The sequence below is a fragment of the Balaenoptera physalus genome (genome assembly GCF_965194825.1).
Source record: "Balaenoptera physalus genome assembly, chromosome: 1".
NCBI classification, from domain to species: Eukaryota; Metazoa; Chordata; class Mammalia; order Artiodactyla; family Balaenopteridae; genus Balaenoptera; species Balaenoptera physalus.
In genome coordinates, this window is record NC_138882.1 from 138,506,165 (window position 1) to 138,528,956 (window position 22,792).

The 22,792-nt window shown below is 34.2% G+C and overlaps 1 protein-coding gene across 19 annotated transcripts in view; it reads right to left on the reverse strand.

The window, feature by feature from the left end:
• Positions 1 to 290: 290 nt before the first annotated feature.
• The window catches only part of MIER1 (MIER1 transcriptional regulator), a gene marked incomplete at its 5' end in the record, with an annotated part of 55,452 nt that continues 32,950 nt past the window's right edge, over positions 291 to 22,792 (reverse strand). For 3 of the 19 annotated variants that reach the window (XM_082420179.1, XM_082420195.1, XM_082420194.1), the window contains 8 exons: positions 291 to 3,616; positions 6,427 to 6,566; positions 8,873 to 8,947; positions 11,005 to 11,132; positions 14,239 to 14,333; positions 15,484 to 15,565; positions 16,802 to 16,953; positions 22,664 to 22,736. In XM_082420179.1, the coding sequence (XP_082276305.1) occupies positions 3,288 to 3,616; positions 6,427 to 6,566; positions 8,873 to 8,947; positions 11,005 to 11,132; positions 14,239 to 14,333; positions 15,484 to 15,565; positions 16,802 to 16,953; positions 22,664 to 22,736 (1,074 nt within the window). In that variant the 3' untranslated portion in view covers positions 291 to 3,287. Of the gene's footprint in view, positions 3,617 to 6,426; positions 6,567 to 6,688; positions 6,723 to 8,872; positions 8,948 to 11,004; positions 11,133 to 14,238; positions 14,334 to 15,483; positions 15,566 to 16,801; positions 16,954 to 22,663; positions 22,737 to 22,792 lie in introns of those variants that run through there. The other 16 variants (XM_082420185.1, XM_082420181.1, XM_082420180.1 and 13 more) reach the window with 10 other exon arrangements.

A 22,792-nucleotide genomic window follows, 5' to 3' on the forward strand; every position in this document is an offset into this window, starting at 1 on the left:
GGAAGGTCATTTTTAGGGAGAGAGATTCATATGGTTTTCCACATTGGCACTTTTCATGAATATGGAGTATAGTTAGGAAAACCTTTATTTCTGATTTGGTATTTAGTAGTGATATAGAGCCGGTTACACACCCCCTAGGGTCATCAGCACACATCTTGCCTATGAAAATTCATCAGCCCCAATTTTCAAAGTGTGCACTCTTAATTTTCCATTGAGAGTAAATCAAATACTGTGACAAAAAAGTTTTTCTGCAAAATCATATGTGATACATACACTGCACTGCAAAAAAGAAGGAAACAAAATGTTTTTACTTAAATAGTTCAGAGGAAGAGAAACAGGTGAATAGAGGTCCACAGACCAAAGGATCTCTCTGGAGGAAAAAAAAAAAGACAAAAATACATCATCCACCCATTTACCCATGAGGTAAAAGGGATCAGGAGCCACCGAAACACTACTTCACGCACTTCGTCCAGGAGCAGAAGGAACAGAAGTTGTATATATTTGCATTGTAAACAATGTGCATCATACAAACTTAACATCTATAATTAAAACCTACTCAACCTAATAAAAATCATTGACAAAGCATTATGTAGGCAAATACGTTTAAAAAAATATTTTAATAAGCATATTCAGAATGGCAGACAGGGAATAGGGGAAGGGAATTTCCTAATAGTGCAAAATTACTATGCATAAATTTTAAAACATCTAATTCATAATTTTAAATGCCTATTTAAATATTACTTCAAATACATTTGAAAGCTCAACAGATTTGTGTTGAACGGAGTTGCAAATTTTGAACTCTTTTGAAAGCACATCATAAAACAGAAAACCATTCCAAATGAAGACAGACAGATAGTGCTTTGCTGGGGGTAGGTATGGGGTGAGGGAGACTAAGTATTAACGAAGCCTTCTTTTCCCAATGCAATTTGTCAAGAGTTCAAGAGTTATGAAATGTACTAATTCTTAAGCAAATTAAATGCATGGTATTACTAAAAATTTTTAAAGTAGTGCAATGAATTATCAAGTTATAGTGGCTGCATTATGAAGAACAAAGTACTGTGTGAAATACCTGTATGAACATAAAATACAATTAAATATTTCTCTATGAAAAGCTGAGCATTATGTATTATAATAGTGGAATGTCTTTCATTAAGCATACTTTAAAAAGATCAAGAAAAGTAAAATTTCCTAACATGTATACAACATGTGCCGTATTTGCAAACATGCCTGAGAATTTATTTAAAATGTTCCTGTAATGTTTGTTAGTCTGCAAGAACTTCACAAACCTGCAAACAAAATGCATCTTTCAAAAAAAAGGTGAAAATGGCAACTCTAATATTGCAACAACTTAAAAAAAGTTCATCATCACTATTTCTATCGACCACCTTTGACAAAGAGCTAGGATACTTTGGATTCGTATAATAAAATCTGATTTAGAAAATGGATTGTGACCATCTGCTAAAGCTGCCATTCTGGATAAATTAATGTTCTAGGTAAAACAAAAACAACAAGAAGTTCACGCTTCTCAACACTTCCATCCAAAACTTTGATTTACTTGGATGTGTATGTAACAACAGTGAATCTACATCATATGAAGTCAAGTGTTGTAAAGTGGCTTTTAACACTGTTTGGGGAGAAAAAGTTGTTCACATTGGTGGAGGGAAGCAGTCTGAACATAGGTTAATAGTAATACTTCTCGGGGGATAAGGCCTAAACCATAATTTCTCAGTGCAAACCTCTACTCAGTTGCATTAGACAGTTGAGCCATTAAAAACAAGACCACAGAAGATTTATTTTAAAAAGGCATTGGCTCTTTGATGGCTGAAAATGAGTCAGTAGAAGCATTTGGGGTATGCCTGTGTGATAAAACAAGAATAGTTAATAATCTTTTATAAAAGTTTGGATATAGGTTGGTCTATCAGCTGTATAAAACTACATTTTTTAAACAAGAATTTTGCACTAAAAATAAAATGGCACTATTGCAAGGCTATGCAAATGGATGATCCTATTTGTAATCACACAGAGCAATGGTTGCTGAATATCTTATTTTCACTTTGGAAATACACTATCAAATCTGAAAAGCTGGATTGTTAACTGGAAGTCTAAAAACGTCTAACTTTATCACTTTTTCCTCATAAAATCAATATTGTTGCCTGCCAACTCCTTGTGTGTGCCAATATCTAAGTATCACTTGACCTTTTCCCCTGTTTATTTAATGCAAAAATGGGAAATTTTGTAATGCATATAAAAATAACTGAACAGGATTCTGGTCAGCATGATACATTTAAGCACTTAAGCCAACATTAACCTTTTGTCTTGCTTCAAAAATAATTTTGAAAATTATAGCAAATGCAAAACAAACTATGTGATCTAAGTATCATGCTTAATTTCAGAGTTCTCAAACTATTTGTCCTTAAGTAGAAACTTGAAGAAAAACAAATGTTCACAATCCTTTATGAATGCTTTTACCACCTGGATATAAGAAACATGACTTAGTTACTACACAAACACTTAAAAATTCATTAGAAAAACCTTAGCAAAATAAAATGAAAGCTGACAGACTCAGAATATCAATTCCTCTCATAAAAGTTTACCAACTGTACAAGTTAAGAAAATTATACAAGCTTTTGTATTAAGAAAGGACAGCTCAGTCAAGACATATGTACTGTAAAAATCTTCCAAAGGCTACAAAGAATCTGGAAAAATACAGAATGTATTTCTTAAGCCCAGATAAGAATATGGAAAGACATCATTGATGTCAACAATTTTACATATACAAACCTGACTTGGTTTATTTTTAAACTTCTATATATAAAAAAATCATGCTAGCATAACTTTCAGGATTCATAAGGGTTTCCTTAATAATGATAACTCAATTTGTATGGAGAAGAAAAATGTCTGTTATAAAAGACATTTCAAGAAACTCAGAAAAATTGGTGTTAATCAGAAATTTGAACTTGTTTTTTTCTTCTTTGCCATCAAACTAAGCAAAAAGTACCTTGTAGTGAAATTTGAGGATTAATACATCAAATGAGAAGGTACAGATATATCTTTCAAATTTACTAAACTATTTGTTATATATCCTTAAAAGGGCCTTCACAATTTTAAAGTAAAAAGTCTGCAAAAGGCAGAATTATGAAATCTTATTTACTAAAGTTAGGACAATTCAAATTTTCAAATTTTAACCAACTGCTTCAAGGAAGTCAACTTTTTAAGGTAACCCATCAACCCTGAAAACTTTAGTCACACCAGAATTTACTCCAAAGAAAGTAAAATAAGTCTAAAACTTAGTCATCTGTGTTTTCAAGTTCTTCAAATTTTCCATGTGAGACTGCATCTTGGAAAAATTCAGAAGAACCCGGACTTTCTTTTCCATTGCTGTTCACCCTTCGCCTTTTGGCAGGTCTCTCACTTTTTTCATCAAAATCACTTTCATTTCTTGCAGTCGTATGGGCAATTTTTGGGTCAGTGGTAAGGTTATCTGTTTCATAACCATTAGTATCCATATCTGTGTGAAGTGGTTTCTTACTTCCACCTGTTGGTCCATTAACGTGTAACCCTTCAACTTTCACGTCTTCTTTGTTTAATGTTTCACCTGGTCCGTTAGATGACACCCCTAAGTTGGAAGAAACATGAATGAAACTGCTAATATTAAAAAGCTAAATTTGCAAACTATTATAACACAGCTATAAACAGCTGTAAAATAACTTTTTATCGAGCAAGTGAGGTATCAAATCTGTGTATACATATGGTTTGAATTCTGGCTTTATTTACTTTAGTAGCTGTGTGACCTTAGGCATGTTATTTACACTCTCTTGTACCTCAGTTTCATCACATATACAATGAGGATAACAACAAATTTATAAGACTGCTGTGAAGATTAAATAAGTTAATAAATGTGAAGAATTAAGAACAGAATTTGGCATATATTAATAGCATGCTGGTATTATACGTGGCAACAAATAAGCAATGGATCCAGCAGTCTAAATAAGCTGAGTTAAAGCAAAGATATGCATAAATTATTCAGATTTAGCAAAAAGGCCAAAACTTTCTAAAACCATGAAAAAATTATATTCTTTCTTTAGAAGTTTGAGTTTTCTACTGCCATATATAAAAAGCAAGATGACATGACATTTTCATTCTTAATGTAAATCTACAGGTATTATGCTTTAAGGGTAAAGATCATATGCTATATTTATCTAAACAGATTTAAATAATCTGTCATAATGTTAAATTAATGCTTGCACTGTCCAAGCATACACTTGAAAATGCTAAAAGTAAACACAAATTCCTTTATAACAGATTGAGAAAAGAAAGAGTATAATTACTCTAATGAAGTGACAAAAGGTCATATTAGAGTTGACTGCAAAATGGAGAAATTTTGCAAATACTTAATGTAAAATATAGAATGTGCCATTGGAGATAATTTAAATTTAATTTTCTGAAAAATATTCACTATAAAGAACGAGAGCCTCAAATACACATTTTGGTCAAATAAAATATACTATTTCCCCAGCTCAAAGGTGCACTCAAGTCATGTATGCTTATGGGATTATGCGCCATATGACAGTGGAGGAGTGATTTTGTCATACTAAGCACAAGAAGCTTGGTGACACTCTCATTAGGTCAAAAAGCACTAGCAGCTTTCAAGACATGAATTAAAAGCCCCTTACAAAGAAAGACAGTTGGGTTGCAAAGTTCCTTCCTTTCCTTGAAAAACCTGGAAATCTTAATTGTACCTGATGTGAATGGCTTCTGGGCTGAGTAATCTGTAAGTAACTTATGAACACTCTTCCCTGGCTAACTGCATGTTATCATCAAATGGTTAAAAAACAAAGAAGGAAAAGAAAGGGAAACAATTTATTTGGTGTTATCAGCAAATAAGAAAAGACAGAAATACAGTAGTCCCTGGCATCTGTAGGGTATTGGTTCCAGGACCCCCTCGGATACCAAAACCCATAGATGCTCAAGTCCCTTATATAAATAAAACAGCATGAAAAATGCATATGACCCATGCACTTTCAATCATCTCTAGATTACTTATAATACCTAATAAAGTGTAAATGCTATGTAAATAGCTGTCAGCACAGAGCAAATTCAAGTTTTGCTTTTTGGAATTTTCTGGAATTTTTTCTTTCTTCAAATATTTTTGCTATGCAGTTGGTTGAATCTGCAGATGCGGAGCCCATAGATACAGAAGGCTGACTGTACTACCAACCGTCTGCCTCCCTGAGTTTCCCCACCCCTAGTCCCAAGGTCAGTCTCAGCTTCTTATTCAACTTCAGGATGGATGTGATTGGCATTAGAAATCATGTCAGTGAGCCTTCTTGAATCAGGAAATGGCTGGGCCCTAATATTTGTTTGTTTGGCTTGTTCTTAGAGGGGAAGTAGTGAGGGAATAGAGAGGGGTCATTAAATGAACAAAGTATATTCACCACAGTATATTAAATGCCAGTGTGAGAGCAAAGATCAGAACAAAGTTCAAAGTCTTCACAGTATTCCTCTTCTAGTTTCTGTCAGGGGGAGGTTAGCTCTCCACTGGCCCTCCCCTAAAGCTGTTTCAGCTGTTTTAGCTCTCCACTGGCCCTCCCCTAAAGCTAAATCAGAAGGCAGGTGGGCAGAGCTTGTCTCTAATTCACCAGTTTCCTCCTAAAAAGGACTGGAGGATTTATTACTTTCTGCTTAGCAATGGTCTTACTTAAGACTATTTTAATTGAAGTAGAAATCAAGATAATTCTCTGACTAGGTCATACTGATCAGCTCAGTGATCCTTGGTCCACTGTATATTTTAAACAAGAACACTATCTGAATCTCAAACATATTAGTATGCATTTTGCTTCTCTTTTTCATGGACACAAAAATGAATGTTTCTGTACAATATTAATGCACAAGCTGACACCTGCTTTATCTTTACTCGTCCTTCAAGGTTATTATGTTATCAAGGAGGAAAATATTTTAAAAAGTGCCCTTGTTATCTGCTTCTTTTCATTTATATGCTTAAAGCAGTTTCCTAATAAAGTGTTATAAGCTCTGAAAGTATTTCATAAATATCTGTGTATTTCTGATGTGAAATGGCTGGAGTTTCGGTCTAAGACTTAACAAGAATACTTATATCTAGACATTCCAACCTGATAAGAAAACAGATGCTATTTTCTTAATTTCTTAAAAGAAATGGTCACTGTTGATAGTATACTTTATTAAACATTACTTTTTAGTGGTATCAATGGGAATTCTTTCCAACTGACTTGTACATAGTCTGTGTGTTAGTATATATGTATGCTGATACTATGTTTCATCTGGTATTTACAATTACGACTTTAGTTCTGCTTTGGAAGTTTAAGAGACACCAAAACTGAATTTTCCAAGCTACTGAAAGAAAAGTGCCCATCACTATGAAGAAATCTAAGTGTTTCTTTGGTTGCTTACCATTTTGATTACTATTGCTTATAGTGCCATCTTCTTTCTCAGACTGGCTGTTACTACTGTTTGAGGCAGTTGGGGGAGGGGATGGTGCTCGACTAGAAGCAGCACTTTCACTTTCATCTAGAAGACGATCCATGTAATCCCTTAAAATTGAGTAAAATAATAAGACAATTATTTTCTTATATTAAAAACAGCTGAAAATTAAAATTGACTGAGGTTAAATTTAGAAGGCTTTATTAGCAAATATATCCTAATTTTCACTTACATTTATTCCAGTGCCTCATCTATGACACCAGTATCTGAACATTTAAATGGAAAGCTCCTTTAGGTTACATGTTTGTAGGAAAAATATGTAAGTGCCCTACCCTAGCAAATTTTAGAGACCTATAGGAAGTTTTAAAACTTTAAAAACTGTAGACAAGTGATCAGAGGGGCCCAACTAAAATCAGAAAATCTGTAAATGCAGAGACAGGGATGATGTCAACCAGAAGGAGTACAGAAGAATTTCTGAACAGACACAGGTTGGCACTGTAAAGCTCGTAAAGACTATTTGATGGCTACGGTAATACCTGAAAGACAAATTAGGACCTAATAATGAATTACCTTCCTGTTACCTTCTATATTACGTTTCTGCTAGAGCTGAGCTATAATAAACTCACTAAGTTCCTGGGCTTATCTGCCAGCTCTATCTGCCCATATATCGTTAGAGGTGAGCTTACTTCCTTCCCTAAGTCATTCCTGAACTGTATGGCATGGAAAGACATTTGTGGTAAGTGACATTGGGTTGAGGTTAGAAGATCTGAACGAAATACTTCTCTCTCTCAGGTCTAGTGTCTTTACCTATAAAATGCATGTAACCATACATGACCTATCTACCACACAGGGCTGTTGTATAATATATGTGTAGCGAAGTGTTTTATGAACTATGAAGTGCTATTAAGTCACTAGAATAAAGGTCAGCAAACTATGGCCTGTGGGCTGGCCACCTATTTTTGTGGACAATATTTTACTGGAACACAGCCACATCCATTCACTTACATAGTGTCTATGGCTGCTTTTCACAACAATAGCAGAGCTAAGTAGTTGCAAGAGAACTTAACGCCTGCAAAAGCCTAAAACATTTACTCTGTAGCTCTTTACAGAAAAAGTCTGCCATCACCTGTGCTGGAATAGTTCCCTGAAAGCAGGGAGTTTAGTCTGCTTGATCACTGCACCACCAGTGCCTAAGTTGTGCACGGTGCAGAAGAGAAGTGCAATAAAAACCAAAATACCTTATTTATTTTTAAATTCCCTCAGAATAACAGAAATAGTAAGGCAAATCTTATCTTTTAGAATTTCGTGAGCAGGGTAAGCAAGGATGTGGACAAGAAGGAAAGCATGGAAGGGCTTGGGACTTCACTGAAAGTCTGTGCTAACAGTCTAGAACGGACGAGTAACTATAGTTTTAATCTCAAACTACGGGATCACGTTGTAGTTTATATACAGGGACATACATTATAAACGTGTAGTTTATAATATAGGGATGTAGAATCTGACCTCAAGAAGCTTCCAACAGGTTAAGAGTACAAACTAACACATATCAAAGAAACATATATGACCACGAACTACTCAATTTAACATTCTAGGCCTTATTTTCCTCATCTATAAATGGAGGGAATGAAATTTCATGGTCTTTTAAGATCTCTTTGGCTTTATGTCACTCACCATTACAGAACAATTATGTAACAAATCACACAGAAACAGAATGAGCATGATGAATGCAATGCCAAAGGGACTTCAGAAGCTAAAGCTAACAGAAACAGATGATGCATGAGGAAGAACTGTTGGAAATAAATTTGGCATAGTGGGAATGGGTAATGGAGGATGTTAAAAGCCACGCGAAGGAAGCTAGAACTGACTAGATATCAAAATTATTTTAAATTTCTGAATATAACAATGATATCGTGAAAGACTTATTACTATTATTTCTTAAAGGTTAATGGCATCCAGAATGCTTAAGAAAGGAAGAGTCAGGTAGACCGTACAGGAGGCTGGAGTAGCATTCAAATAGTTCGAGTTACGCTGAGTTAATTTTTACTTCGAAAAAAATTATTTGCAAGGCTGTTACAGCAAAATCTCCAATTTGTATATGGCTACCAATTCTTCCAGGTAGGTAGTGAATAGACAGAATCCACAGTAGGATCTTTCAAAGGTCATTTATAGGCAGAAAAGTGGCAATGTGCTTCATTCTGGTGAACAAATGGAAGGTAACAATGTAGCAGAAAAATGAGCAAATAACTTTCAGGATAATCTGCTCTTAACTATGGACTCTGACTAAGGAGGAAAATTTTAAAATTCAGTCCAATTTTTGTCTAAAGGCATTAACTTAATGTTTTGTGCGGTCACTTAAAGTGCAACTATTAATAGAAAGAGAAGGTCCTGGAAGCAAACTAGAAAAATATCTTCATGCCTACAGAAAACCACAATTTCTCCCCATCTGGAATATACAGTCTGGTCATGGCTTCTTATAGGAGATTTAACACAGCTAAAAGGGACGAGTAGGAGTAAAAAAATTAGTTTTCAGTTAAAAAAACAAAAAACAAAAAACTTTATAAAAGACCCGGGAGGGGATATAACTGAAGCCTACAAAAACACAGTATTCTTGTCTAGGGGGAAAAGCATTTCTTCACTTCCTACCATAACACCAGGGAACATGCTGTTAACTCTTAAAGCCTGAGAAAAGAGAAGATACGGGATTACTTTTAACTGAGACTACTCCACCTACAGAATACTTAAACCTTAAGGAGAATCAAGGTTACAAATGTAAGTATCTTCAAAAAGTTTTCAGAAGCTACGGAGAGATTATTAGAAAAACTAAAATGTTTGGCAGCACATCCCTACCTAACCTGTTGAGCTTGACATCACAGAGGACCAACTAAGCCAGCCCACAACACTTCCCTTGGTGATGCTTTCTGAAAGAGAAAACTGGATGAACCAGGGGTCTGACCCAGCATGGCAATTCTTATGTTCTTACTGCTGATGACGACAGATTGCCTGTAGTTCGTGTGTGAACATTATTTCTGAAATGGGTGAAAAAAATGAAAGATGTTACTATTGCTTTTCCCTATAGAATGGCTTGAAAACTGACTATTTTAAGATATACTCTGAAGACTAGATAGCTGTATCTAGTTCTACATCACTGTGCCTCAACACTACCAATAAACACAAATTTAACTATAAATTGATAACAGGAAGCAATTATTTAAAATTTGGAATACTGTTATATATAAAATTCTACTCATTATGAGATTTGAACAAGGGGGAATGAGGCACAGAGTCCAATGTCTCATGACTTCCAGGGGCAATCATACCCATTTATTCCCTTTTAGATAATTTTGCTTTGGATTTTAGAGTGTTTGATCCTCCAAGGAACTGACCAGCAGAGACACCTGTAAATGAACATGACCAAGAAATAGTGCAGCCTAGGAGTTTGAAAAGCACAAGCAAATATGCATATAAGCACATCTTCCAAAGGCAGTTATTTGGCCAGGCTTAAGAACTTTAGTGGTGCATGGTGACCAAAGGAAGTCACAACTTTGCATTATTTTTATTCCATAAACATTAGGGAATACTCAAGGTATTGGCAAAGTTAATTGGTATATGGTAAAGTCAATTCCACCACCACAATTCATCAGCATTTTAGAGCAACTCAAGTGAAATGAAGGGTTCAATACTCTATGTACTATATATTTAAGTAACAAATTGCTAGTGGGAGTAGGAACAGTGTTTCATTCCACAGCTAGACTGAATGAAGCTAAGAGAATCTGGTGCATGGGGAATGGATTAGACATATAAGGCATTTTGCTTAAAAAGAGGATATAATAAACTATACTCCCTCTATCACTGGGAGTTAGCTAAAGGTGCATTACTTATTAAATATTATTTGTTAGAGGAAAAGGTTTCAGAATATTTAGGGAAAGGGAAGTCATCATGCACATGTGTACCTCTCTCTATAAAAAACTTTGTAATAAAAAAGAAAATGCAATTTTACCTGATTTATTATATCCCTATGTCTTTTCCCTTTGATATCATCTATATCCAAATCTGATTTTGGTTCCCAGAATCAAAAATAGATTGGGAAAGGAAAAATATTAATTTCCCTTCCTCTTTAAAGGGCCTCTATTAGGCATATGGCCCTATAAGTTTTAGAAAAAATAATCTCTCCTATTTTTACTACTCTCTCTCCGTGTTATTAGATTAAAACTGTATGTGCTTATACTGAATGGAATAGAATTTAACAAAAACATGCCTTCACAGCTGTTCTGATCCATTTCCTCTCAGGAATACTACTGAAAACATACACTCTTAACATTCGCTTTGATAAATTTGCTGTCTCAAATAAGATGAACTGTAGTTTACAATGTATTTATAAGACACTGAAAAGTCTAAATGCCCTATGAAGATGTCAGTAAATGGATAAATTGAAACTAATGTAAACTTTTATCCTATTAAGAGAAAGAAGATTCTAAAAATTACAATTTTCTCAAGAAAAATTTAGAAAAGCTTAGCAAAAATATGACTCAAAAGAAAAAATAGACTCACGTGACACCAGGATGAAGATTATATTTCTTTTTTCCAAATCGCGTTTGCTGAGCAAAGAAATCGTAACGTTCAGATTTTTTCCACATATAATAGAATGCTACACATTCACCAACTGACCTTGTTCGAACCTATAAGAAACAAATACTTGTTTTTAACAAGTATCTCCTCCTTAAAGGAGTTATCTCATGAAAAATACCTGAATTTTGAAAACAAATTTAGCTGGTCTTTAAGTAATACATAATACCACTTATAAAATACAACACTGTAGCAGCCGTGTTAAAAATTACTCTTTCTAAACTCCGATTAAGAAAAATAATACACTGGCAACAGGTCTTCAGATACTTAGCATTATGCTTTTTAACCTTTTAATTGTTTTTTTAACATCTTTATTGGAATATAGTTGCTTTACAACGCTGTGTTAGTTTCTGCTTTATAACTAAGTGAATCGGCTATATGTATCCATATATTCCCTATCTCCTCCCTCTTGTGTCTCCCTCCCACCCTCCCCATCCCACCCCTCTAGGTGGTCACAAAGCACCAAGCTGATCTCCCAGTGCTATGCAGCTGCTTCCCACGAGCTATCTATTTTACATTTGGTAGTGTATATATGTCAATAGCATTATGCTTTTAAAGAGACTATCATATGTTCATTTACTATAAAAATAAATACCCCTTTATTGAAAATGTCTGGAAGTGGCATTTGAATTAAAATTAATGTTATAAACAATTTGCAAATACTTTTACTCACAGAACGCCTAGGGAGACTGCCTTTAAATTCCCATTTAAAGGATTCTCTTACTAATCCCAACACTGATCCAGACTCAGTTACTTACTTTCTAGAAAGGCTGAAAGTATTCCCCAGTGAGTTAAAAGCTATTATAGTAATGCTAATACTCTGTTTACTAAATTACTCCAGTGGCTTACTGTGCTATACTTATTTGGGCAACTGAATGGCTCCCTTTACTAATACTAAACATATGAGATTGGCAACTGATGTTGACAAAAATTCCCTTTTTTGCTACTTTGCTTAGAGAGCTGGTAGGGTTGATGCATATAAAATACTGGGAGTTAAAAAGGAAAAAAGGTATCTGAATGAGTGTTTGGGATGCAAGACAATATGCTTTAACTCATAAATTTCTGATTCTGAAGAAGGTATCCGGTGGGACTGACTGCACCTAAGGTCAATTTTATGACATCCTTATTTTGTTATGCGACATATATTTTTCTTTCTGCCCCTCTGACTGCACTTTATGACTCTGGCCCATGTTGCTTTAAGACAAAGCTATCAGGGCTTTAAAAACAAAAACTAAAAACCCAGTCATCTTCTCAAGCTGTTTTTTGCCTCCTTTTTAGAATCTTATTTCTAGTAGACAATTGTCAAGTCAACTGTACGTTACTGAAAGCAAAAATTACAAACACATTTTGTGGCATGCAAAGTTAACATTATTATGAAAAATCCTCAATTAAGTAAGTGTACATAATACAACCTACGATTAAGATCCAAACTTCAATTCCAAGTGTAAAAACAAAGCCTTAATGTTTTCACTGGACTTCAATGTCTTCTCCTTCTTAAGAATTATTGTCCTCCCTTTGTTCACTGGAACAACTAGTGTACTAGGTATAGGTCAGATGACTTCTGTAACACTGAAATATCACCATCCCAAATATTTATAAAGAAATCAAGGTCTTATTTTCAATATTATGTTAAGACTTTTTTTGGCTAATAGTTTTAAGTCACCTAATAAGTTCTTATTCCTTAAAAAAGGACTGCTCCTGCCAGTTACATCATCCCAAGGGTCCCTCCACAGATAATCCAGCACGGTTTGGTCAATAGTGCTTGAATTCAAGCAGGAATGCTAGAAAACTCTTTCCCAAAACGTTGTCCCTTTCAACCATGAGACAATTTGTTTTTTTTTAAATCAGAAACATGCATGGCCATTACATGAAACAGTCATTAGCATAATACACTCCTTTCATAGAGTATTCACTATATTGAAAATTATCAGATGATTTGGATACAACACCTTAATATCGGATACAACATTAAGATGATTTAGATACACCTTTCACATCAATGCTAAGACTCAAAATTTCTCTCTTATTTATTATGTCTAATGTCAAATACCAAAATTCAACAAAATAATCAAGAATAAACTAAAGAACAAGAAAATTGAGAAAAATGAACTCACAGGATTTGTAAGCAACTATTTTATTTATGGAACATAAAATAGATACTGTTAAATATGTGTTGAAACAAATCAAGTGAATACCATCAGATCACATCCAGAGGTATAAAAAAGGAGAATGTGATGACAGACTATTTGAGCCTCAGAAGCAAGCCCACGTAAGCCCAGACACTTTCAGCATCATCCTAGATAAGCCATCACATATCTTACAAACCATCTTTAAGGAAACATGTAAAGCCAAGCTCCTTGTCATTTATATTTGCTAAAAATGTGATATTTATAAACCTAGAAATTACTTAATTTCCTATATTTACTTTCTGAGATTTTACTTTTGCCTGTCCTAATTTCCCCTAGGAACACATTTTTCTATTCTCTATAATTGTGTAGTTACTATTAAAAATCTTACCTGATTTCAGTTTAAGAGAATTAAACCTAAAAATAAATTTGCAAGTACTTATGAAGGTTTTTTGGGTATACATTGACACTGTATGATTGATATTATCCATATGGCATGATAAATTATGCTAAATTGTCAAATTATAAAATTATATAATGTATAATAAAGCTGACTTATTGAGATATTCTTCTGGAAAATTAAATCTTAATTAAAACCAAATTAAGTATTAAGTATCTGATTTTAGACCACTTAGGACTTAAGCAAATGTAAAAAACATTTTAATTATAAATAATGTCATGGTAAAAATGCTTTAAAGTTTCCAAGTAAGACCCTCCTAAAAAAAATCTGTAACAAGTTTGTGGAAAATAGCTTTAAGTAATTACAGTGTATACACACATCCCATCCAGAAGCAGATGAACATATTTATAAACGTCTAATTCTTAAAGGCTTCCAATATCATACACTGAGAACAGTCACTTGGCAAATACATGCCAGGAAGTCTAGGCATGCTTATTATAATTTTCTAAATACCAGTGTATTAAAATATTCATTATTGAACCTTTAACATTAGAAAACATAATAGAAGATTTAATATAATCTAGGTTAACTAAATTTCTTTTAATAAAAGAGACAACATATATCATCACTTACTTTATTAGCCTGAATCAAATGGAAGTCCTTTCCATAGGCCTTCAACCCTTGTTCAAAATTTCTACACTCTTCCTCTGTCCAAACAGATAATTCCTCTGACAAAATTGGGGGGCGGGGGAAGGAGGGGAAACTGTTAAGCAATATTCTCCCAAATGCTGCATATAACAAACAAAGTTGTAAATAAAAATGTAACTTTCTGGCAACAATGAGGGAAGTATTTTACTCCTGAGTTCTATTACTGATGGCTGAAAAAGAGAGTGACAAAAACTCCTTATTTAGTAATGGATGATTTAGTCCCTGACTCTCCAACCTCAACTTATGCCATTTCCCCTTTATTCTTTATGATCCAACTAAACCAGCTACCTTTCAATTCCTTAAATTCATTATGTTCTTTCTTACTTTAGAGACTTTGTGCATGCTCTTCCCTTTGTCTAGAGTTATTTCCTGCCTCTTACCTCAACCCCCTTTCACCTAGCTATTTACAGCCCAGTAAAAATATCAATTTGTTCTAGAAGCTTTCTTTAACAGCCTCACTCTTTCCCCCAACTAGGTTAAGTCCCACTGCAATAAGTTTGGATTGCGCCCTCTAATTCTCCTTGGAAGAACTTGTAACTATTTTTCAGCTTCCCTACTACCTAGGCTCTAAGCACCGTGATGTCAGGGACCTAGTTTATAGTTATGTCCCCACGATTTAGTAGGCCCTCCAATTCTGTTGAATGAATGATCTTTCATTTGTTACATAATGATATATAAACAGTACTCTTAGTGAAGTGGGGTGGGAGCCAGTTTGGAGTAAAAAAGTGAAAAACCTGGATTTCAGTTTTGGCTTCATTATTTATGAATTATGCTTGCCTCAGCTAAGAGACCTCAGTTCTCATCAGTTTTAAAGTGAAGCTAACGTCTTTCGCCTTACTTAGCGCACAGGATCATTACCAAGATCAAATAGGAAAATGTTTATAAAAATGCCTTGAAATTGAAAGGCATTATATATTTTTATTTAAATGGCCTTATTTTCCCACAAAGGAAGGGCCAATATTAACCCCATTCCCCATAATGCCTTGTGTAACACTTCTGTTATATACAAGTTATTTAACAAGTTATAATAAGTTGTTATCCAGCAAATATTTACTGAATTCAGAGATTAGTATTATTAAATTTAGTATATACCTAGGTAAACTGAAAAGCTTAAATTTTAAATTTCTGCTATATCATGAAAACAAATAAAAAATTAGTATTTATGCTTACCTCTAGCTGCTTTTACATTAAATCTTAATCTTCTTAATGCTTCTTCTGTATCAAAATTGCATTTAACTAATTCATATAATGCCTAGAAAAATAAAAGGCTTCAGTATGTAACCTGGACTATGAACAATTCAAGGGTACAGTTTCTTAAGAGAGTAAAGTCTTTTCCAGAATCCAGTGTTTTCATCCTTTCTGGAGGACAAATAATTCTAGTAAATGCAACATAAAGAACACTAAAGAAAAACAAACATAATTCATTCCTGATAATTAACTGCCTCTGAATATGTAGAAGATAATGGATAAGCAAATACTCTACTGGTGGCCATGGTACTCTAGGAATTTATAAATAAAAAGAAATCATTTTATAATAATCACAAGTCCCTTCTTTTTGGTTTTTTGGGGTTCCTCTTCAAAGACAATTTAAAACAAATCAGAAAAGAAAAACACTGGTGAAAAAGGCAAAAAAGTATATAATGCTGCTATTAGGTTCATGGTAGGCACTGTTCTATTATATACAGAATAACATTATCCCAGACAGGTATTCCCAACTTGATGATATCCACAGATTCTATGGGATATGCAAAGGAAGTTCAGAAAGCCTAATAAAAAATATATACAGGCAAAATAAAATATCAAAATTTTAATTTGAGCTGAAGTCATACCAGTGAGTGTCTCAATACTACATATCTTATGCTGATTATAAACCTGAGACTCCCTGTTGATGACATTACAGATCTTCCTCTACTTACAGTGGGTCCCAAAAAACACATCCTAAGTTGAAAATACTGTAAGCTGAAAATGCATTTAATACACCTAACCTACTGAACACCATCACTTAGCCTAGCCTACCTTAAATGTGCTCAAAACACTTACATCAGCTTACAGCTGGGCAAAATCATCTAACACAAAGCCTATTTTATAACAAAGTGTTGAATATCTCATGTAATTTACTGAATACTGCACTGAAAGTGAAAAAGAGAATGGTTGTATGGGTACAGAATGGTTGTATCAGTTGTTTACCCTCATGATCACGTGGCTGACCGGGAGGTGTGGCTCTCTTCCACTGCCCAGCATCACAAGAGATATTCAACACTAGCCTGGGCAAAGATCAGAATTCGAAGTATGCTTTCTATTGAACGAATACTGCTTTCACACAATTATAGAGTCACAAAATTTTAAGCTGAACCTTCGTTAAGTCAGGGACCATCTGTAAAGGAATTTTGGTGGACAGAATAGCACTAAATGTGACAGCACTTAAACTTATAAATGTATGTGGTTAATATACTTTGGGAATATTGTAAGTTATTTCTTATTCATGTACCTGTTCATTGTCTTTTATGTGAGATCCTTCAGGAATTGCTTCTACACCTTTCTCATCACCTGTCCTTCTAGATGCATCCTTAAGAAATACAATCACTTTGTCTTCCGGTAAGTACTCAGGGTCCCACAGGAGCTGATCATCATTTTCATATACTAAATTAGTAAAATATAATGTTAAAAATAATGCCAAAAATTGATAGAGTTTGTGTTAAAACATATCACTGAACAAATAACCCATACTTAGAGCCAAAATGTTGAGAACTGAGTAACACTGCTTATTTCTTGGTGGTAGGATTTGGGACAATTTTTTCTTATATCTTTGTACTTTTCCATGATGCTTGAAAATATATTGTCATAAGCATAAATCATTTTCATAAAACAAGTCATTACTTTTTTTAAAAAAGCATTTAGGTTTCATCAGAATTTCCATTATAATAAGATTGAAGCCCCAATTTCATCAAAATTTTAAAAGTGAAAGAATGGAGGAGAAACTAAGATGAGAGCCTTGTGGAATCCTTAACGACAGGAAGATGAAAACACAGACAAAATTAAGAAGGAACAGTCACAAGACAGAAGAAATATCAAAAGTGTGGCACCACAGAAGCAAGGGGAAGAAAATGTTTCAGAGAGTAATAGATTGGTTAAATGCTGTTAAACAAGCAGGATGAAAATTGAAAAGGTGCACTGGATTTACTAACAAGGAGGGTAATGTTTCAAGAACTGTTTCTGTGCAGAGATGGAAGCCAAAGCCATACTGGAGAGGAATGAAGAGGAAATGGAAGGTGAAGAAATAAAGTAGAAAACTCTTCTGAAAAGTTCCATGGTGAGGGAGGAGACAGAGCAGTACAGTAGCTAGAGAGGAAGCATAGCTGAAGAAAGTTTTTGGTTTTGCTTGTTTGTTGGTTTTTAAAGGCAGGAGACATAATCACTTAAATGCCAATAGAAAGGAGCCAGCTGGACAAAGACTCTGAATTTAAGAGACAAAGTACAGCTGACAGTGTCAAACTTCCTTGTGTTATGAAAAGGAATTAACAGCTAACAAAGGTACATCTCCTACATACCAGGTACTATGTTAAGTGTTTTCATATAAATTACCTTGTCCCCACCCACTCCCCTGCCACTACACACATACACTTTAAATTTTTCCTTAGTAATAAACCTTATTCCTTTTGTAACCTGTTGGTACAATCCTAGTAAAACTCCAAACTGTAAATACAATAAAACTCCCACGATAAAGTGAATTTGGATATACTGCTATTGATTTCTGGTCTGCGCTCAGCCTTTATTTGCCAAAGGGAGCATACCAGAGTTCTTATATTCTTGGAGTGGGAGTGGGAGACGGACAATGCCTTACAAGGAAACCCTGATTCAGGAAGAAGACAACGGAGGGTGGATCCCTGAGTCCCCAGTGTTCTCCCAGTTAGATACCCCATGTTGAGCCTATGAAACAAGCACAAACTACCTGAGAGATACTTCTGGAATCAATCTGGAAGTCCCAAGTCACAGGACACAGAGATATGCTTATTTAAACTGAGTACACAAACATCACCAGATGGCGCCAAATGACAAGCCAGGTTCCTAGAACTGTGACTAGCAGCCAGATAGGCTAACCCTGAGAATATGATACTTCATTTAATGCATATACTAAAAATGACAATGAGGTGAGAACAATTAGCATTCTCAGAGAATAAACCACACTGCCTTAACTGGTTCCAGAAACAGACCAAATTACTTTCCAGTTAAGTTTACACTCTAAATATGACTTTTGACTATGATCTAAATAAAAAAGGCAACACAGTTGATATTTATTAAATATCTACTATAGAATGACTAAATGCCAAGAGATCAGAAATTCAGGAAGAACACCATTATGATAAAACACATGAAAATACAGAGGAAAAATAATCTCTATAAATATGACATGAACCTCTATAAATAAATATGACAGCAACAGAAGGAAAAAACAAGTCTTTCAAGTTTCATGAACATGCTGGATTTTGAAAGATCACAATCACTGAACTGTAACAGCATCTTCTGAAACTATTTCATTCTAATGAATTACCAAGCCTAAATATTAGAACTTTTAAAAAGCAACCATAAATATATCCACCTTATACTACTGAAAGATACAATTTACAAATGATTATAAATAAATGAAAGAGTCTCAGAAGGCAAGAGCTCACCTAGTATATTAACACAGGTTGTTAACTGGGGAAGTGCTTTTTATGGTATTTTAAGTAATCAAAGTAAGTGTGTCAGATAAGCAAAAACGAGTTCAAAATAATTTAACAAAGTTCATTATATGTGTGTTGGGGGTGGGAATGGAGATGACAAATGTAGAAAACTGAGAAACTACCACCACAAAATCAAAAACTTCTGCAATCTGGGAAATTCCTAGTGAATAAGAATAAACATGAATAAATAAATGAAGATATTTATAAACCTCCAGTTTCTGTTAAAAAAAAGGTGTCATTCCATTTTCAATGCCCAAGTAAAAATTCTACCTAATCAATATATTATGAGAATGAAAATGCTGAAACATAATCAGCAAGGTGTAATAATGTGGTTTATAATAGTGATTTCCACATTCTTAAAAGGTCATACTGTGATTAATGACATGAATTTTAAGTTGTCTCGCTGAGCTTTTCCTATGTGTAGATTAACTGAACTGCCTGTTTCAACAGTATTATTGTTATCAACTAAGGGTAATACATGTGTTCATTTTTCAGTAAGCAACTTAAGAATCAATAATTCGTCTAATGTTCATTAGAAACAACAATTCACCTGGTCCTTTGCTATTCACTGCTTCGTAATTCCTAGCCAACGTTTACTTACTCTAAAATTTACGTCATGCAAGCATGAAAATCTGAGAATACCTTATTCCTTTCTCTTGACTTTTTTCCTAAGTAGTTCATCTAATTCTCAGCTAATCTAGTAAAGGGTTCTCAATCTCAGCACTACTGACACCTTTGGCCAGATACTTCTTAGTTTGGGGAAAGGGGTCCTGTGCATTGTAAGATGTTTACCAAGTATTCTAATTATTTAGTATTAGCACGAAGCTGCAGCGTTTACTCAGTTTTTAGTACATGGGAGAAACAAAACACCCACGTAACTTTAAAAATCATGTTTTTCATATGCCCAGCACTTTTTTGGGAATTAAACCCTTTTCATACAGTCTGAGCAGGGCTGACACTGCTCCCTGGAGCCCCAAGAGATAAACGAGCCAGAGCAAGCCTGAGTACGCACTCATCTCTTGGCTCACAGTAATTACTTCTGGTTGGGTAAGACTCAAGCTGAGTCAATAGAGGCTCTCTCTAGGACCTTTGCTGGAGCAAAGGGGGATGCAGAAGTTCTCATTTTTCCTGGTTCCTGGCTAGAATAGTGAAAAGTATAAGTCATGAGCTCCCAGTAGCCATCCTAGCTTGTCTGACAATAAAGGAAAGAGGGGGAGGAGAGACACCTGATATCATAAAAATCCCGAATCCAGTTTTATTTGAAGCCAGACTAGCCAGAACTTCCCAGTAAAGCAAACAGGTAAATTCTTTTTTGCTAAAGCTGACTGAACTCAGTTTTTGTCACCTGCAAGCAAAAGAGCATAAATTTATACTTTCTGAAAATCTGAATAATAAAACCTAAACATAAGGGTAAGAGTAATCATCTTTTGGATATTAATGCCGCTTACTGACCATTTTCTATATGCCAAACACTATGCCGCTAAGCACTACACATAAAAACATCACATGTAAATCCTCGCAACAAGCTTCATAAATAAATAGGTGATTGCTATTTTATAGACGAGAAAAAAGTAGTAGTTAAGTAACACGTCCATGGCCAAATGCCTAGATACTGATTCAAGTTTACTGACTCCACATACGTTCTGTTTACACTATCTGCACCCACCTAATAACTCAGCTACCAAATGTTTACAAAGTCTTACGTGAAAAGGATCCCCCAAGGTATTAAGGATACAAAGATGAATAAACAAATGATTATAATACACTCATTGAGTACAAATGATCATTTACATACATTTAAGAGAAAAAGTTAATGTCTCTTTAGGATACTCAGTAATAGGGTTTCCTTTTAGCAATGAAAAATTCTAATCCAACTGCCGAATAATCCCTTACAGTTCAGATGTCAAGATATCTTAAGTTTTGTGGCACTGTTATCAAAATCACCCAAACCAAATGCTCTCCCTTTTGAATGTGATCACCAAACTGATGAAAAATACCCTGTGAAACTTTCACTGTAAGGAAAAAAGGCACTAATCAGCACTATCCCTTTGACAGTTTTATTTCTAACAGTGTGGTTTACCTAATAGTTTTACAAGAATTTGGTCTGTGTGCACAGGTTAACCTAAGTGGAGACGAATTCTTGATATCATGACCAAAGTTTGAATTCCTAGAACTACAAAGATGAGGAAAGGGCCTGAACCATAGTGACTCCTCTAAGGCAGTAACCCTGGTAAATGCATCTGATCCTCATACGATATAACACGCTTAAATTTCTCAAAGTGAGAAAGCTTCATAAACCACAGCTTTTCTGGAAAAAAAAGAAAGAAAAAAAAATATATATATACACACACATAAAATTGCTTTCTAAAATGTTAAAATGGAAAACAGTAAATCAAAATTGGAGGTTGTGATCACTTATTCACTGTGATATCTGACAATGCAAACATATTAAAATAAAAGATAAACATATTAAGAGATAATTAAAACCATCTTTAGCCATAATATTAACTTGCCACATATAAAAAAATACAAAAGCCAATGGATCATTCATTTTTGCACACAATTACAATGTATTCATTCACAAACACTGTGCACAGAATTTCAATATACAACAAGGTCACTCCATATTGATACCTTTAACATTCCTGTATGTTGCAGAAATTAACTTGAAAGCTATTACTGTTGTGTTAAAACATTTCTACTGTCACTAGAATTTACTAGCCTGTGGTGCTCCCTTAACTGCTTCTGATCTGCTGCTTTGCCCTGAAAGCAGGTGCATACTTAGAATATAAATTAAGTTTTTGGAGGGAATGCTAAAAAAGAAAACAAACAAGACGACTTCTACAACTCCCAAAGGCTCTGCATATGTAAGGTGAAGTGTGGAAAAGAAAACTGAAATAAAGAAATGATGAAAGAGTTCTAGCATTGAGTGATGTCACACCGCACATGAAAACTCATTAAACGTGCGCGCGCACACACACACACTCTCTCATTCTGGAACTCTCCCAAAGTGGATAATCTGAAATAGACTTAAAAAAAAATCTTCAAGTATTCTGTTTTTGTTAAGTATTTATTATTTGTGGCTTACCTTAGCACTTTTAGACAAAATAATGAAAAAAAACATGTAAAATTTAAGTATACAAGTTGTTTTTCCAAAGTATTTTAAATACACAAACATCAAAATACTCAATTTTAGTAATATTAAAAGTTTCAGAAGCAAATTAACTTTTTATATCAGCTGTTTACTTGTTTTTTTTTAAACCTGTCCAACAGCTTCCACTGAAACAAAATAACCTTTTAAAATATAAATCATAAAGGTTATAAAAGGGCATATTTTTCAGAGTACTTAAAATATGAAAAAAAATTAAAAGTTGGAATGTTTTAAGTCATCTAATAATCTAATACTAAAGAAGCATTCACTTTTCTTTCTTTCTTTTTTGGCTAGACTTCTATGGACAGAAGTGGAGAAACAGAAAACGTATTTCTTACAGATACTGGTGCAGAGGTCTTCTTTCATAAATCAGTGGAGTAACAAACAAACTGTCATGTTCTTATCCCATTATAAAAACAGTTCATCAATTCAAAAGCATGAATTCAGCTATAAATTAGTAAATTTACTAATGACTCACCTTTTTCATTTTCTTTGTATCTACAAATGCCAACTGGAATCTCTGCTTGAAACATGGAGCCCACCATAATCTCCTATTTTAAAAATAACATAAAACATGAATAAGATCTAGTAACACAGATTTTATATC